The sequence below is a fragment of the Motacilla alba genome, chromosome 1 (assembly GCF_015832195.1).
Source record: "Motacilla alba alba isolate MOTALB_02 chromosome 1, Motacilla_alba_V1.0_pri, whole genome shotgun sequence".
Taxonomy (NCBI): Eukaryota; Metazoa; Chordata; class Aves; order Passeriformes; family Motacillidae; genus Motacilla; species Motacilla alba.
Window position 1 is genome coordinate 4652778 of NC_052016.1, and position 16908 is coordinate 4669685.

Below are 16908 nucleotides of genomic sequence, written 5' to 3' on the forward strand. Positions count from 1 at the left end.
CCGCCACAGCGGCCGCCGCCGCTCCCCTCATGGCGGAGGCACTTGGTACGTCCCTCCTCCCCCGACTACAGCAGTGGTTTCACCCCCCCGCCTCACAGACGGCGATGGGCGTGGCCTCACCCTTACGGCTTTCCCCGCCTTCTCATCCATATTCATGAGGGAGAGACGGGCGGCCCCAATGCGGAGGGGCGGTGCGCCCAAGCCCCGCCCTCGAGCGATGAATATTGATGAGGCGCGCCGTGGCGTCGGGGGCGGCGCGGGCGGTGATTGGCCGGGCGCGGCGGCGCGCGGTGACGCGCGCGGCGGCGGTGCGGGTCCCGATTGCTGCAGCCGCTTGTCAGTGTGACGAAGATTGGCACCCGAGGTAAGCGCTGTCACTCAAACCCCGCTCCAGCCCCGCCGTCCATCACGGCGCGCCCGCCGCCCGGGCACGGCCGCACCGGGGAAGCGGCGGAGCGGCTGGGGAAGGGGCGAGCGGGGCGGCGGCGGCGGCGAGGGCAGAAAGGGGCACCCGCGCTCCGCCGCCGCTCGCACGGACCGGGGGGTTTAAGGGGCGGTGGCGGGCGCGGGGAGGGGAAGGAGGGGAAAAGCGGGGAGGGGTGGGGGGGAGGGAGCGAAGCGAGGAAGGTTCTGGAACGGCCGCCGTGCGCCCGTTGTGTCCCGGCGGGGGCGCGCGCGGGGAGGGGACGCGGGAGCGCGCGCGGGTCCGCGCGGAGAGGAGGAGGAAGAGGAGGAGGAGGAGGAAGAAGGAGATGGGGGCGATGGGATGGGGGGGGGGTAGGGAGAAGGAGGGAGGGATGGAGGGAGGGAGAGGAGGCGACGCGGCGCTTAAAGGGGCAGCGCCGTGCCGGCCGCTCCTCGGAGGCGGGCGGGAAACGGGGGGCGCTCCGGGGGCCCCGGGGCCGCGGCAGCTGCTCCCCGCTCTGCTCCTCTCCCTGCTGCGCACCTGCCCTGCCCCGGCGGGAGCGCAGGAAGGGCAGGCGGAGATGGGCCCCGCTTCGGGCGATGCTCCCCCCGCCTCCCGCGTTCATAGAAAGCGGAGCGCGGCCGGCGCGGAGCCCGCTTGGGTTTGTCCCTCGGTTCTCTCTCCTTTCCGGGGTGACCCCGCGCTGTCCCCGGCTGGGCTGGGAGCAGACACCTTCCCGACTGCCAGGCCGAGGGTTGCCCGGTGTTTACGCGGCCGCAATTAGGAGCTGAGACTTGACACTGGCCAGAGGCCCTGCTGGGGATGTGTGTAAACAATAATAAATCAAGCGCTGGTTTTATCCCCGAGTGTTGCCTCGGTGAGCCACATGTCCTCACGGAGCAGCCCGTGGCTTCCCTTCGCTCCCACCATGCCGGAGCTGCTCAATTAACAATATGACAATATGAGTAGTTAACGCCTTCCTGCGATAATTCTCTGTATAGCTATTTTTAAAATTGTAATTTATTAAATATTTTCTTAAATGGTGATATGGAGTGGAATTTTAGAGACGGGTCACAGTATTTGTTTGTTTGTTTTTTTTTTTTTTTTTTGATCTGCTGGTGAAGTTTTTAGTCCCTTTTTGCAGTTTTGTCTGAGTAAAATGACTGGTGCGGTTTAGGGAGGGAGAATCCCAGAATGATTTGGGTTGGAAGAGACCTAAAAGCTCATCTTGTTCCATCCCTCTGCCATGGGCAGGGATACCTTCCACTATCCCAGGCTGCTCCAAGCCCTGATGTCCAGCCTGGCTTTGGACACTTCTAGGGATGGGGCAGTGAATAATTTATTCCTAATGCAAGACACTATATCTGCTGTGAAATCCTTAAAAGTGAACGAATTGCTGGTTTGTTGGATTTTTTTTTTTTCTTTCCACTTAGACTTGAGTGCTGCCCAGGCAAGATTCATTTTTTGTCTTTGCCCCTCTTTGGAATAGGTTGTGTGCATTCCATTGAACAGATCCCAGGAACGGGGAACATGGGCATTATGTTCTGGATGTTGGAAAACACTTGGGCCAAAATCCTGTGGAGGAAAGCAAGAGGCTGTAGGTCACTCAAAAGTATGCTAAATATCTCATTTAATTTTTTATTAACTAAAAAAAAATCCTTTCTTAGTTTTTTACAAAAAAAAGTGCCCATTTAGTTAGTTCCTAATTTTATTATTGAGCGTGCTCTTGCACAAATTTTCATGAGTGTAGATTGTTTGATGAGGAGAATTGTAACAAGGGTGGCTTAGGATATCCACACGTGCTGCTGTTCTCCATACTGTGCACACACTCCCAGCTTGTTCCCTGTCCTCTGCGGGATAGAATCTGTTCATGGGCTGCCCGTGCTGTGGGGTTACATCCCTTTAGCTGTGCCTGTATGTGTGGTTGGGGTGAGATGGCTTCTGCAGCTGGATGGAGCCCTGGTCAGTCCCTGTCAGCTGCATCTGTGAGTTTTATGGATTGCACTGAACCAGGAAACAAGATGTTGGGATTGTATCTGAAATCCATCCTTACATGTATTTCCAAACTCTGTCATTGCTGCAGTGTCAAGCAACAGCAAATTTTGAGTGCGTTTTCTGTCAAGTAAAATTGCAGATTTATCCTCTTCTGAGTCTGTGTAATCACATACAGAATCATTACATTCAAATTTTCAAAAATTTCTGAAGGAAAAAAAAATCCCCCAAACATTTCACATAACCTATTCAAAATAATTCTAATTATTTTTCTCATGAATGTTCTATCTTCAGTTTATTTTATGAACTGTACAGTATATTTTTTTTGACTGTCACCACTTGACATATTTTCTTGCCATCTCCTAATTAAAGTATCCACAGGAAAACTTCAGTGTAGGTTTTACTGTGTTTTCTTTACATAATCTCCAGTTCTGTGGTGAAAGGCAGAGCTCAGTGTGCTGCAGTCACAGGGTAAAAAGGGAAAGTCACAGGGTAAAAAGGGAAAGTCACAGGGTAAAGTAGGGGCTGTTGTGCTACACTGAGATTTTGGAGGCTCAGATCATTTCTCATTGATCTCCCCAGTCTACTTTGGCCTTTTTTTTTTAATCTGTGCTGATGTGTTTTGCTGGGCTGAATTTTTTTCTTGTAACCATTTCCCATGTGCTGATAGAAAACCCAAGAATTCTTCACATTTTGAGTACGTTGTTGTTGTTTTTGTTAGGGTTGGTGGGGATTTTGTTTTGTATTTGGAAATTTCACTTTGGCATGTAAAAAGTCAAGCTGGTATTAAGTACTTAGAGCTTTGATTTGTACTCAATACAATTTGTAATATTTGGATTAAATAAAAATAACATTTTAAAGCTAAATCCTTGCAGTCTTCCGTGATAGGACTGAAAGGAGTTTAGAATGAATGAAATATAAATTTAATTTATTTTAAATGCTTTAGTTTAATAAAATGGTAAATCTTCTAGAAGCTGTAGGTTCTTCTTCAGAATTTTGCTTTCCAGCTGTATTTTTCTGTGCTGTAAATACAGTGCTCTAATAAAGCCCTAATAATTCTGATTGCTACCACAGCAAATTTGGGATTGTTCAGGAGCAGTTCAATTTCCTGGAAAAGAGGAACTCCTTGGTGAAATGAAACCCTGTGTTAGTGGCCGAGGGTGACTGATCACAGAGCCACCACTGTGGCGCTGGAACTGCCTGTTCTAATGGCCATGTTAATGTCCTGAGTGGTGCAGTCCAAATTGTGTTTCAGAATATTATGTCGTGGTCTGGCAGCCAAATGTTGCCTCTGCAAAACTGGCACATATGTGAAAGCTTACAGTAAAGCAGATTAATATTTTTATTTTGGTCTAAGTAAGACCAAATGCAATTTTTTTTTTGGTGTGAAATTAAAAATGTTGCAAATGTTGCTTCTTTTGCAGCAGCAGCAGCTGGTTACTTCACTTCTCACTTGTTCAAAGAGTCTGTAGGTTTAAAAATGAGAAGTCTCTGAGGGGTTTAATTTGCTACAGCTCAATGCTGTACAAAATGTAAAACAACTTACTGCTCTTCGAAGCCAGAGGATTCCAAGAGCAAGGAGAAAAAGCTGCTGATGGAGTTCTTTCATTTGCTTACTTGGTGCCAGATGTTGCCAAAATCTTTTACCCAGACCGTTTTAGATCTCCCCAGGGGAATTGAACAGTGAAATATTCACACTTGTGGCAGGTTCTTTGCTTTGTTCACTGAGGTGGTTTCATGCCAGAACTGTGGAACGTGGGATTCATCAGGTAGAGCAGGGGTGGGGTGGAAAATAAAATAATGGCACTATGGATCTGGAAATGCCAGTTTTGTTGTTCTGGAGCTGTGGCACGTTTTCATGAAGCTGCTGAGGGGCAGTAACTTGGTTCCCCTGCCAGCACTGGGGGATCCCAGTATGGCACTGAGAGGCAAATGTTGATGCTAGAAAGGGAAATAAAATATCTTGTTCTGGCGTGGTTGGTTCTCATCCTTCACAGGAACACGTTGGGGTTTGATGTGGCAGCAGCTCCAGGCCGTGGTGTTCTCGTTTTTTAGTACCTGGGTGTACAAAAGACGTATTTGCTGTTAAACATGAGGGCTGTTTAAGTACACAGAGAGTCAAAAGGTGATTTTTGGAAATGGGAGCTGAGTGTGATGATCACAGACTGTCCCTCACCCTGCTGTGCCCAGGGATCTGCAGCTCTCTTCTGCAGCTGATGGGAAATTCAAGCAAAAAGTAGAAAATAGCAGCTTACTTCTGATACACTGAAAGAGAGATCCATTTCTTTTAAGCCTCCAAATTCCAATTTTTATTTTATTGGTGAGGTTTTGGAATTGCCTGTGTTTTTTCTTGATGGTAGAAGAAGCTAGGAAGTGTGGCTGTACTTCACATCCTGCTTGGCTTTTTATGAGTTACACAGCAAACAAAGCAAAGGGAAAAGGATATTATCCTACTTGCTGAAAAATAAAGTCCAAGCCTTTTATATTCCAAGGAAACGGAGGCAATTAGAGAACAGAAATTGGATCTTTACACATTTTTGACGTGCCTAGAGAACAGGGGAATGAAAATGTGTGTGCTGTGTTGTATGATTTTGTAACTAAATGACTTCTGGGTCAGTCTGTGATCACTTAATTGATGTTTTCTAGCCCATTTTTATGTGGTCTAGGCTATGATAGTAGCATTACCAGAAGGAAGATTACCTGGTTATCATTATTTTTATTTTATTTTATTTTATTTTATTTTATTTTATTTTATTTTATTTTATTTTGAGGTGTTCATTTCAGTAGCGTAATTCTTAGTCCTACTGAAATTTGCCATGATGAATACGTTTGAACAGGGTTATTCTTTATTCTGCCAACTTAAAAATGACTCAGCATCCTGAGAATGACTCTCAGTAAATATGTTAATTTATAAGAAAGGCAGGATTCTTCTTATTTAAGAGCATATCAGCAGCTGAATTGTGGATTTTAGTGTTGCAGAGGGGAAAGGATCATAAGCATTCACATGGAGCATGTGGCTGTTCACTGAGAACCTTCAACAGACCAAAACCTCTTGGAAAACCTGCTTTATATGGTACTGGGCAAATATTTATAATCTAAATTACCTGAATATTCTGTGAGTGTCTTCCTGTCTGTTGGTCCTTCGTCACCTGCCTGTGCAGGCACCACCTGGACCAAGCAGTTCAGCATGATGCAGCTCACAGCAGAGGTGATGGGTAAGTTTAATCCTAAATAGTCTTTTTATACCCCAGGACACTTAGGCAGCAGTCATAACTCCTGGGAGGATGGAGACTTGTGTTTGGGAGAGGTGGGAAACAAGAGTGGACCAGGAAAGGAAGAGTTTTTATTTCATCCTCACTTTAAAAAAAAAAAACCAAAAACCATAACAGTTCATTTTAAGACCTAAACTTAGTAGCAAAACAAAGTTAGTTGTTCAGGTTTGACCAAATGTTGGAGTCAGAACAGGGAAGATTCTGGAAAAGTTAGTGATGGATTGGAATTGGATTTCACAGAGGGTTGCAGGGCCAGGATTTTGTGTCACTTTCAGTTTTTTTGTGTGTCTTTCAGGTCCAAGTTAATGCATGATTCATTAATGGGGTTGTTATTCCAGAAATCATTAACGATATAAAAATTAAATAATTGGTAAGGGAACATCCTGGTCTTGATGAATTGTTTAAATGCCAAAAAATGTGTAGAGGGCATTTTCTTATCCATTCAACATCCAAAGTCCATTTTAAATGCATTTATTATTTAAATAAACACTCCTATTCACCCTTCAACTGTACTTCAACAGCATTAGGAATTCACCCCTTCATAGAATAATTGGCAACTTTTATGGTTTTATAATAAAAAGGTTGGAAAACATAACACATGCTTACACAAACTGCTCACATTGTGAAGTATTCAATAGCAATAAAGGCAGAGAGACTGGTGGTTATTCTGTGTCTTCCTTATGAAACCACAAAGTATAAACACAAAACAAGATTCATTTCAGTCACGGTTTATTGGGTGCTGATGCAAATCATGATTAAAATAGGATTTCCTGTTGCTTTGGTTTAATTTGCCTGGAAGGAGATGGTTGCACGAGTGTCTCCAAAATGAAGAAATTTGGGAGGTGCTTGTGTGGATACTCCAAAAGCTTCAGTGGCAGAGGGATGGATTTGTGTCTAGGGGTAACCAACCCTCTTTATCCATGTGGGGAATGCCAGAGAAATTGTGAGGCTGGTGGAGTTCTCACCTTTTTTGTTCTGTTTACTGAGATGTTTCTGTCTTTTTAAAATGAAATTTGGTTTGAAAAAGTAATTAACTATCAGTAAGCAGGAGTTGTACAGGATCAGTTCCAGTTGTGGAAGTGCTGGTACACATCCTGTGGGATCTAAGGAGTGTTTGGAGTCTTTCCAATGCCACTCTCCTGCCACGAGAGCAGCAAGGCAGATGTGACACCATCTTCCTGATTCTTGGGTCCAACATGTTATGAAAGCACATTGGGTAAAAACTGAGGGCAAAAACTCCTTCTCTGTCCTGTAACAATAAATATGTGTGAGGTTTCATGATGTGTGTGTGAGGATTCTCATGCTGGACCCATAAAGTCCTGGATGTAGTCTTAAGAATACAGAAAAAAAAAAAAAAAAGGAATCTTCATTTATTATGTGAATGTTGGTGGTGGATGAGAGAGTGATGGGAAATATTTTTGCTCCCTCATACCCTAATTCCTCAAGAGTCTTGGAACAATTAAAGAGGGAGGTTTCCTTTCCCCCAAGTTTTGTTTTTCTCTTGCCAAAATTGCTGTTTAGTCTCCTAAATTCCTTACTATTACTTTATGGGGCTAATAAAGCAGGGTCAAATTACAGTGTGAATTGGGTAGGAGAAATGAGATGCTGCAGGAAGTTCCTTGAATTTGAGGATCTTTCCATAGTCAGAAGAATGAGGATTTTATTTTGCAGAAGGGAGGAGAGCAACCCGAAGATTTCCTTCCAGAATTCCAAGAGCTACCTGAGGACAGGCTACCTCGCATACATCATTTTATGACAGGATTGGGTAGAATTCCTCATCTTTCTCATCCTTGTTAAGAAGGACTGTGGTGAATTGGTGATGACGTGGAATCAGGAATGTGACCCATGATTTTGCACCTTTCCCTAGAAATATGCTGCTGTACACACCAAGGATGTGTGCAGAATCAGGAGCTGGAGTTCTTCACTCCAGGATCCCCTCAGTTTTATTTCTGTTGTTGTGCCTGGAGAAATTCCCATGATCTATGCATCTTTAATATTCATTTTATCAGTTAACAGCATATGCAATTTTAGCTTATAAAGTGGCACATTTTTTATATTTTTTTTTTAATTTCGTACTTGCAGATAGGAGAGTTTATGGAATTAAATGTACTAAAAGCAGAGTTTAAACAAAGAGGGAGTTGCTAAAGGAACACAAATCTTGCAATGAGATGGTTTGTTGTTGGTCATGCTGTGTGACAGTGTGTGGTGGTGCTTGGGTCTGAGATGGAGGGATATGAAAAGAGGATGCTAGGGAAGATTAATGGGACAACAAAGCAGTGGATACACTGTTGGAGAGGTCTTGCTGAATAAAGTCACTATTACATAGCATCTCTGTTCAAAATCCTACATGAAAAGAAAGGTCGATGGTAGCTTGGAGTGTAGCCTGTATTTCTGCAGAAACTCAACTTTAGTTGTGGATTTTAATTTATTTTTAATTTTCCATTTCTTAAAGTATAATTTGCATTCATTTTTAAATGTAATCTCATATTCATCAAGATTAACATATAAATAACTCTATTGCACCACCAAACAATAAAGGGAACAAAGTGACACAAAATAAATCTCATTTTACTGCAGCCCAAAATTGGTTTTGTGGCTTTTTAGGGCTTGACTCCCAGGGCAATTGACAGCATAGCTGTTGAAGAGTAACTGAGTGGCTGTATCTGTGTGATGAAACTCTCTGAGGCTGGTATTATGTTCCTGAACAGGAACATTGTCTTTCTTAAAAGTATAATATTCTAAATAATGACTGTACTGTTTAAGTACATGAGACAGAGGAAATGGAAGCCACCTTGGTGCTGAATGAGGAGAAGAGTTTTAATAAACTTGTCTGCATCAACTTCATATTGATTTGTTTGTCTTAATTTCTGTGAATGACTCTGCGTGGGCAGGTCAGCGGAGATGGAAATGAACTGCAGCAAAGATGGAATGAATCCTGGATGTTGGCGTGTGCTCTACTTACTGCTTCATTATTTGAATCAATTATTACTATCCTTATTGGAATCTATAAAAATACACGGACCTTAATGTCTGCTCATATTTGTTCATGTGAATGTACTCGCAGGTCTTTGCTTCCTGTGATCTGAAATGAGAGGATGACTCAAACGAGGGCTCTGCCGTGCTTGAATGAACAAGTTCCTCTTTTACCTTGTAGTTAAAAACCTCAGTGCTGATTCACTTTCTGAGAGACAAAGCAAGCTGCCCTTTGTTTTGGTTTCATAGTTAGGTATTTTGATTATGATGGCGTTACTTTAAAGCTTGCCTGCCAGAGGAATTCAAGGAAAACAAAAACTGGCAATAGCAAGTCCAGGTTAAGACTCCACAGTGCCTGGGTGTTGACTCCACCCTGTAACAGGTGTATCTGCTCCCTCTTCTTGCCCCCACTGAAATGTGCAAGACATCATCTGCAAGCTCAGATCTCTTGTCTGGTATGTTTTAGGGTTCAGCAGTATTAAATGTTGTCCAGTGTCTCTTTCAAATGAGCAATACCACTGCAAAATCCTCTGGCTCCTCAGCCACATCCTTCCCTCTGCAGCATCTTCCATCCAGGCCTGCATTTCTTTAGCCCCTCTTTGTTCCTGCCCTCAATATCTCATAAGCTGCCTAGAAATTTGCTGTTTCCAGAGCTTCAGGAAGGCTTTGCAGGCAAGGGCAACTTCTTCATACACTGAATATTTGACTGACCAGATCTGGCAGCAGTGGCCCCGCCAGTTCGTGGCTGCAGTTATTTCTGAATGCAGGAGCAGGATTTTCAGGTTTGCACTAGTCCTCCTTATGTCTGAGCAGAGACAAGGAATGGATAATTCATCTCTTTATCAATCCTGATTTCTCTGTCAGTGACCTCCGTTCTGAAGATGCCATGAATAGTGAGAAGTCTTTTATTTGAAAGTAGCCCAGTAAATTGAAGTGAGAATGAGTACCAAAATGCATGGCATGTGAAGAAGGGAGTAAGAGGGTTACACTGTCCTCAGAACAGAATTAAGAAGCTGCAAAAATGAGAGAAGCCCATTTTCTGAAGACATAGATCTTTGACAGTTTAAGGAAAAGTGGTAAGAACTTTTAATGTGCCATCTGCTCCTTGAACCTTCAAGACCAGGTGTATCACTTTGGGCTGAAACTCCTTCTTGCTCAGTGTTCAGTCTCTAACCAATGGCTGAAATTTAAACTGCCTTTAAACTCCTCACATACCTTCCCTGCCCTGTTTAGAACCAGGTTTCATGAGCCAGAGATGGCATGTAGATTGAGTGGCCCTTCACATTTTGTTTTTATGTGAATTTGTCTGAAAACCATCACTTCTTGGAAAACAACACGTGCATAAATTTTAATTAATTTAAAGACCAATTCAAAGACTAGTTTCATCTCCCTTTCAAAAATGTTGGAGTTACTTTCTCTCTAGTTCTTACCATGAACTTTATCTGTGTGAGAAACAGAGATAATCAGATTAAAGATCTCAGCTGTGTTTTAGCCATCATTTAATTTCTGGTGGCCTTTGTGCAACCTTAGTGTCTGGAACTTCTCCTGAGATGGTTTTTTAATGCTTTTCAGCAGTTACGTTTTCTAAGTATGTTTTCACAATCTTTGCTGCTTTGCTTTCAGAATCCTTACTACTTTTTAAAAGTAGCTTTTCTGTATCAAATGGGTGCTATTAAATGTAATTAAAGTAATTTTAAGTGGTAATTTTTGGAAAGGTTTTTAAAATGGCTGAATAATCCTGTAGCAGAACCTGTCCTCACAGAAGACACGTTCCTAGCAGTGGCCCATTTCTAGCATCAGGCTTTGATTTTATCATGGATTGTATTCAAATGATTATGAAGGAGATTTAAATGGGGGGGGGAAATCCTCACCTTTCTTGATTTTATGCTTCATTTTCACAACAGTGGTGAGTTACTCCTATTTGCATTTCGTGGTTCTATTTTTGGGATGTGTCTTGTCTAGTCTTGGCAGACAGACACTGAGCCAAGGAGTAAAATATGAAGGTTGAACAGTGAGGGAGTTATTATCCAAACTGAGCCTTCTGTTAGAGGTGTCAACAGAGACAAAGGTGAATGTAGAGAATGAGTGGAATAAGATGAGAGGAAGATCAAATGATGGGATAAGAAGTTCAAGCGTGGGATAATGGGTGTGATTAGCGATTATTAACAATGCAAAGATTAGCAAAACGTGCAAAAAAATTCCTGTCTGTTCATTAACACTTGATGAGGGAACCACATAGTAAAACAATTAAAAAAAAAATCATACTGAGTCTTAGAATGTGTGTTCTAAGGTGTTATTTTCTTCTGACTGTTTCTGTGTTGGTTTTTAGGTTTTTGTCTTCCACCTTGTACATAAGTGGGATCTCTGTGCTGGAACAAGATAATGTCTTCAACTCATTGAAGGAAAGGGGTGAGCAGCTTTCTCATGGCAAATATTTTATCTTCTTCAGAAAACACCATGCCCTGGAAATAAATATCATCCTATATTGTGTTGAAAAGGAAGCCAGTTCTAGTTGCTTTTCATGTGTCCAAGAGAATTGATTTTTGTTTCTTTTTAACTTGCTGTGTGAATGTAAGCATCTAATGTTACACAGCAAGTGCCAGGACTAAAGTTAAATAAGAATGAACAAAGAGCCATGCCGAATCTGCCAGTCATGCATTTCTCTCTGAAGGACTTCAAAGAAACAAGTATGAGGGAAAATTAGAAGGAATGATTACTTGTTAACAAGTCTGTCGGGTAGCTCCTTCACAACCCTAAGAGAGTTGGTGGTTAAGTCTTAGCCTGAAGCGTAACTATTTATATCTCTTACAAACATCTGTTGTAGCTTGTGTATGTTAAAAATGATACCACTGATCTCCAGCAGCTCACTTGTACCTTCTGTTAACGTTACTGGGTGGTCCCTGTGCCCTTAATTATGAAGGAGTAAGTGGAACAAGCAAGGAGTGGAGTGATGAATGTCAAGTGATCGCTTTGTGTGTATGTTTCAGCTCACATTTAATCTCTTCTCTCACATACTCAACTTGCACAAGCTCTCCACATTTCTAATTATGATTACCCCCTTCATTTAGCTTCCTTTCTGCTTTACATTTCCCTTCATACCTCATTTTATAAAAGGCTTCTCTTTTTTGTTTTTCCCTTTGCTTTGTAGACCATGATCTTTTATGAAATTCTTTCACCACAGGTATCAGTGGAGTTCCTGATTGCAGGTCATGCATCAGCTTCCAGTTACATGACCTTAAGTGTTTCCTTCCTTGAGTTTTCTACACCCTTTACTTTCAAAATAAATAGAATGAGAGTTAGTTCTGTTCTGTGTGAAGCAGACCAGCAGACTCACCCTCAGGTTATTTTTGTTATTTGTAAGTCTTTGAATATAAAACAAAAACACACTTTCCCCTCCGCTCTTGATTTCTTTCACAGAGAATAATTGGCATTTTGAAAGCTATGATGTCCAGAAGTCATATATTCATGGGTTCACCTCAGATACCCAAACACTCAGTGTCCTGAGGTACAGTGTGCTGGTTGGAGGTGGTCTGTGAGCTGAGGATGGACACACACGAGTAGGTCAGCCAAGAGCAGGGCGTGTTGGAGCGCGCCGCGACCGCTTCAGACCAAGTCAGCTGCTTTCCATCACAGCCACCTTCAGCAGGGAGAGGCCTGAACCAGCCTGGCTGACTCGGTGTAAAAAGGGTCAGAAACCATCCACGTGTTGTGTGAGCTCGGTGGAGGAGGAGTGATAAACATCTGGGAGCGATAGCAGCCCCGTGGCTGTCTGCAGCCTGAGCATCTGCTGGGGCTGTGCCTGCTAACCAGCCCTGCTGCTGCATCCCAAATGAGGGCATGAAAGCCAAATCTGTAAATACCTGCTCAGTTACTTTTCTTAAAGTTTAACACAGTTTGTTTCTTGCCTCTACTGAGTAATGGGGAAATGTTTCTTTTTAGTGAACAGAAGTAATTCCTCAGTTAATTGCCTCAATTTAAGTGTGTGATTAGCTCAATTTGTTCTTCTTGATTTGCAGTTGTTGTCTTTGCTAAATCTCATCAGTTCCTATCTTGCCTAACAGCTTAATCTTTTTCTACTGTAATTATAAGGCAGAGGGGAAGCTCTTGTGAGAAATAAAGGAAATACCCATGTAGAATTCTTTCCAGTCATTCCCCTGAGAGAAAATATGACAAAAGTCCTTCTAGATGCAATAATCCATGGATCTAGCTCAAAGCTGTGCACCTCCTTTCTTCTTTTGTGTGGCCTGAGGGCCTTCCAGATGTGGAACGTCTCTTCATTATGGAAATCTGGAAGGAGGGGTCAGTCCAGCTTGTCTTGTTCTCCAAAAATTCTTGCCATGTCCTACTGTCTTTACCAATTTACATGTATTATCTTTGTGGCCTCCTTCTCCAGGTTTTTCTTCATGCCACAAATATGATCTTACATCCCTTAGAACTCTTAAGACTTTCTTCCTCTTCTAAAACTCCAACAGAAGTTTTACTTTTATTTTCTCATTTTTGCCTAAGAATTTCATCTTTCTCTCACAGTTAAACAGTTTCTTTTGCAGTGTTTTCTGTGGGGCTTAGCTTTAAAATAATCATTAAATAGTGTTTGCTCTTTCTTTGTTGATCATTTCAGCTGTTCTGCTTTTATTTTGAGGGTAGTCTGGTCCATGCTTTGGATGTCACAGTCATAAATTAAATGTTTGTCTTTTGAGAAGGAAGAAAAGCAGCATTTTCTATGTGTCTGTTCACTCTGTCGATACAGGCAGGCACTTGCATTGGCTGTCAGCTGCCATTTATGAAAGAAAATAAATGTTTAAACATCAGACAAATGCTTACAGGACTGATACTTCAGAATGTGTTCCCTTAAAGTATTTTGAGAGGTTTCTCACTTATTGTGGCAAATGCTGATTTAACTTTTAACACTAAATGATTTGTAACTGTAAAAAAAAAATTAAAATCTGAAGTACTTCTGAAGTACTTCTATCAGTGAGTGCACTTAGGTTGTTCCCTTTGTATTTTTAATTTTGGTGGAGAAATCAGTCATGTTTTTGGAGTTTTAAAGAAAGAATATTGATGTTCTGTAAAAACAGATATAACCTAGTTTTTAGAGGAAACCAAGCTTACATCATCTTGGTGAACTTCTGTGGTCTTTGAAGCTGTTTAAAAAAAGATTTTAACAATTGCACTCATACTTAAGAATTACACTGAGTGAATTTGATGCAAAGTAAGGCTTGAGGTTTCTCCTGAGGAGTTCGGTTTGTCTCTGTGCCTGAAACTGTTGTCAAAGAAGGGAACGTTGAAATTTGTCCTGTGTTTGCAAAATGAAACACTCACTTGAGAATGTTGTAATCTGTAGGGGAAGATATCCAGAAATGTAAAAATTGCTCTTAAAAATGATCATATGCAGGAGTAATATGCAATAGGGGAAGGACATAAAATAGTTTTAAAATTTTTAGTGATTGAACACATTGAAAAAAAAATTCTGTCTCAGATCCTAAAGTGGTGAAAATTTTAAAACTTAGTTCTTCAATACTGACATAAGTGAAAAAAAAACCAGAAAGCCTGGAATTATTACCTGGATATAATGTTTTTCAAGACATGAGCTCTGACTTCTTTTTTAATACGGATTTTTTTAATAGTAGCTAAACATTAGAACTCCTATGTGTCAAAGAAAATTGACTTCTGTGTTAATAGTTACTGGTAATAGCTTAATGAGTTACGTGATTTCAGTTGTAATGGCTGCAGATCTGACAAGAAAATGAAATGTGAAGTAATAATTTGTTGGCTACACTCTATCTGGTGGTAGTGCTTTGCTAATTTATTTTTTTTTAATTATGGTATGTCTTAATTTAAAAATGTTTAACTCGTTTGGGCACCAAACTCCAGCTACTGCCTAGAGAGAATAACCTGATGCATTTACTTGTGTTTAAATCCTATTGTAATTAGTATTTCCCAAAGTATCAATTGTCTCTGAAATTGAGAGTTCTGAATTCCTAGGTCTCTTTTGAAACTTTATAATCACCTGGGCCTAGTTGTTGTAAAATTGTTAGATATTGGTCCATTCTTTGTTGAACCTTAAATGACTTGGATGGCAAGTTCCTGATGTCAGAAGTGATTTGAGGCTTGGTCTCTCAAAGTAGTTTCAGCCCTACTTTAGAATCTGGGATTCACACCCAAAAAGTGAACAGGGTGTTCCTTAACATTTTGCATATGGTTAATAATTTTTAACTATTTTTATTTCAGTTACAGTGATGCTCAGTGGGTTGGGAGCCTTTCCAAAACAGAAACACAAACCTGCCCATTTCTAGATTTCATGTATGACCTTAGAATATCAGTTAAGTAGTGCAGAAATTAATGCTAGAGTTCACTTGAGCTTGTGAGTATAAAAAAACCTCAGCCTCTTACCAAAAGTTTTACTTTAAAATATAAAGAGACAATGAACTTTTTGCTTATAAAACCTGTATATTTCCAAACTGAACTTATTTGTTGTTTGAATTTGCATGTGGCTATTGTTGTCAATAAACTGAGTGGCGTGCAATAATCTGAATTTCTACCTTTATTTTTTCATCCCCCTTTAGAACTGAATTCTAAGTGGCCACTTTTTTTAACTGACTATTTGTTTTTCTTTAAAGACTATTTGTTCACACTTATGATGATTTGACACAATTAATTTCTTAATAACCATGATGGCAACACAGACATTAAGTATAGACAACTATCAAGATGGACAACAGGTAGGTGTGTTTTCATTTCTCTAGGAACTAAATACACTTAGGAAGAGGGAAAAAAAATAGTGACTTTGTGCTTAGTGCCTGCTTTGGCATTGTTTAAGCTGGAATAATGAAACATAGCCATGTATATCTGCTCATGTTTCTTTTTTGTACAACATGCTGTGTAGTTTTACACTTTAAATCGCTAAATTAAAATGCTGTTAACTGGAGGCAAGTTGTGAGGTGGCCTCTCCTCTGAAGACCCATTTTTCTGTTTCTCTGTGTCAGCCCTAAGCTATAACTACAAGTACTTCTGTCAGCAGATGGCAACAATGGGGAACAGTCAGAAAAAAACCAGCAACTTTCCACATCTCCTATAAAATGTTCATCTGAATGCAGTCAGATTTTTGATTTTTAGCTTTATTGTTTGTTTCTTTTATTGCAATTCTAATTTCTCTCTTCTCTCACCTGTTTGACATATTTGACTTTATTCCCCCAGCAAATACCTACCATCCTGTGGCAGTGAAAGTAAAATATGTTTATTTCTAAAGAATAGATTGAGAGAGAGATTTTTCTTCCTATTTCTTGTGTATTTCAAGTTCTCAGTGTCCAAGATAGATGGGTAATTCAGGTGCCTGCTGTTTTTCTAGTTTGGAAATGGTCCATAGAAAAAAACTTACAGTTTTAAGTGAGCTGTTTCCTCCTCCTAGGGCAATGGAACCCTAACTGAACACACTCCCTCCCTTCAAACTCTGCAGATGTATGGCCAACATTTATAATCACTTGTCTGAGTCATCCCCTTCTAATTTGCTCCTCCTTCCTGTCATTAGTCAAGAAATTAGTCCATTAGTTACTTTTTTTTTTTTTTTTTAACCATTCTGGCTTGAAAATCTTCTCTGCTTGCTGAGGGAGCTCTCTGCAAGGCAGGCTGCTCTCTTGGGTGGGAGATGCTGAAATTTCTCAGTTTCTGATTTTTCTAGAAGATGGCTTGGCCCCATTGGGTAATAAAGCACAAATCTTTTGGTTCTCCCAGACTGTTAAGAATAATATAACTTTTTCTGCTGCTGTTATGTGGAAATAAATTCTGTTAAAGTCGGGCTCTCTCATAGTTTCTGGAGCTGTCAGTTCTGGCTGCCAGGAGGTCCCTAGAACAGTGTCTGACCTCTACCTGAGGTAAAAGAGAATTAAGAGAGAAGATTGCAGTGGTTTCATGTCCTTGTGCAGATGCTCAAATGGGAGAAAACCAAAGAGTTTGGGCTGAGGGGTGGAAACTGTGACTTTCACAGTTCAGGTTCCTGGAAGACCTTTTAGTCCAGAAGATATTTAGCTGGAGGTGATGGAAAAAAACCACTTGGAACACCTTCAAAGCACCCCAAAGGTGTGCCCAGCCTCCTAATGCAATTTAGGAGGTGCTCAGGTGAAGCTGTGGCTCTGTGGTGCTTTTCCATGGTATAAATGTGGGTAAAATGGATGTGTAGGAGGAATTACTGCTGTTCTCCTGTAGTTTGAGAGCCTTAAATACTTGGTTCTTGCAATATGTAAAATGGAGTGCTAAAGGTCACAGGAGGTT

At 41.2% G+C, this 16908-nt stretch overlaps 1 protein-coding gene across 3 annotated transcripts in view; it reads left to right on the top strand.

Moving 5' to 3' along the window:
* Window positions 1-233: 233 nt before the first annotated feature.
* The window catches only part of PKNOX1 (PBX/knotted 1 homeobox 1), a 36449-nt gene continuing 19774 nt past the window's right edge, over window positions 234-16908 (top strand). Inside the window, exons 1-3 of one of the 3 annotated variants that reach the window (XM_038139287.1) lie at window positions 234-364; window positions 10973-11052; window positions 15261-15362. In XM_038139287.1, coding sequence (XP_037995215.1) covers window positions 15312-15362 — 51 coding nt within the window. In that variant the 5' untranslated portion in view covers window positions 234-364; window positions 10973-11052; window positions 15261-15311. The remainder of the gene's footprint in view (window positions 365-10972; window positions 11053-15260; window positions 15363-16908) is intronic. The other 2 variants (XM_038139303.1, XM_038139295.1) reach the window with 2 other exon arrangements.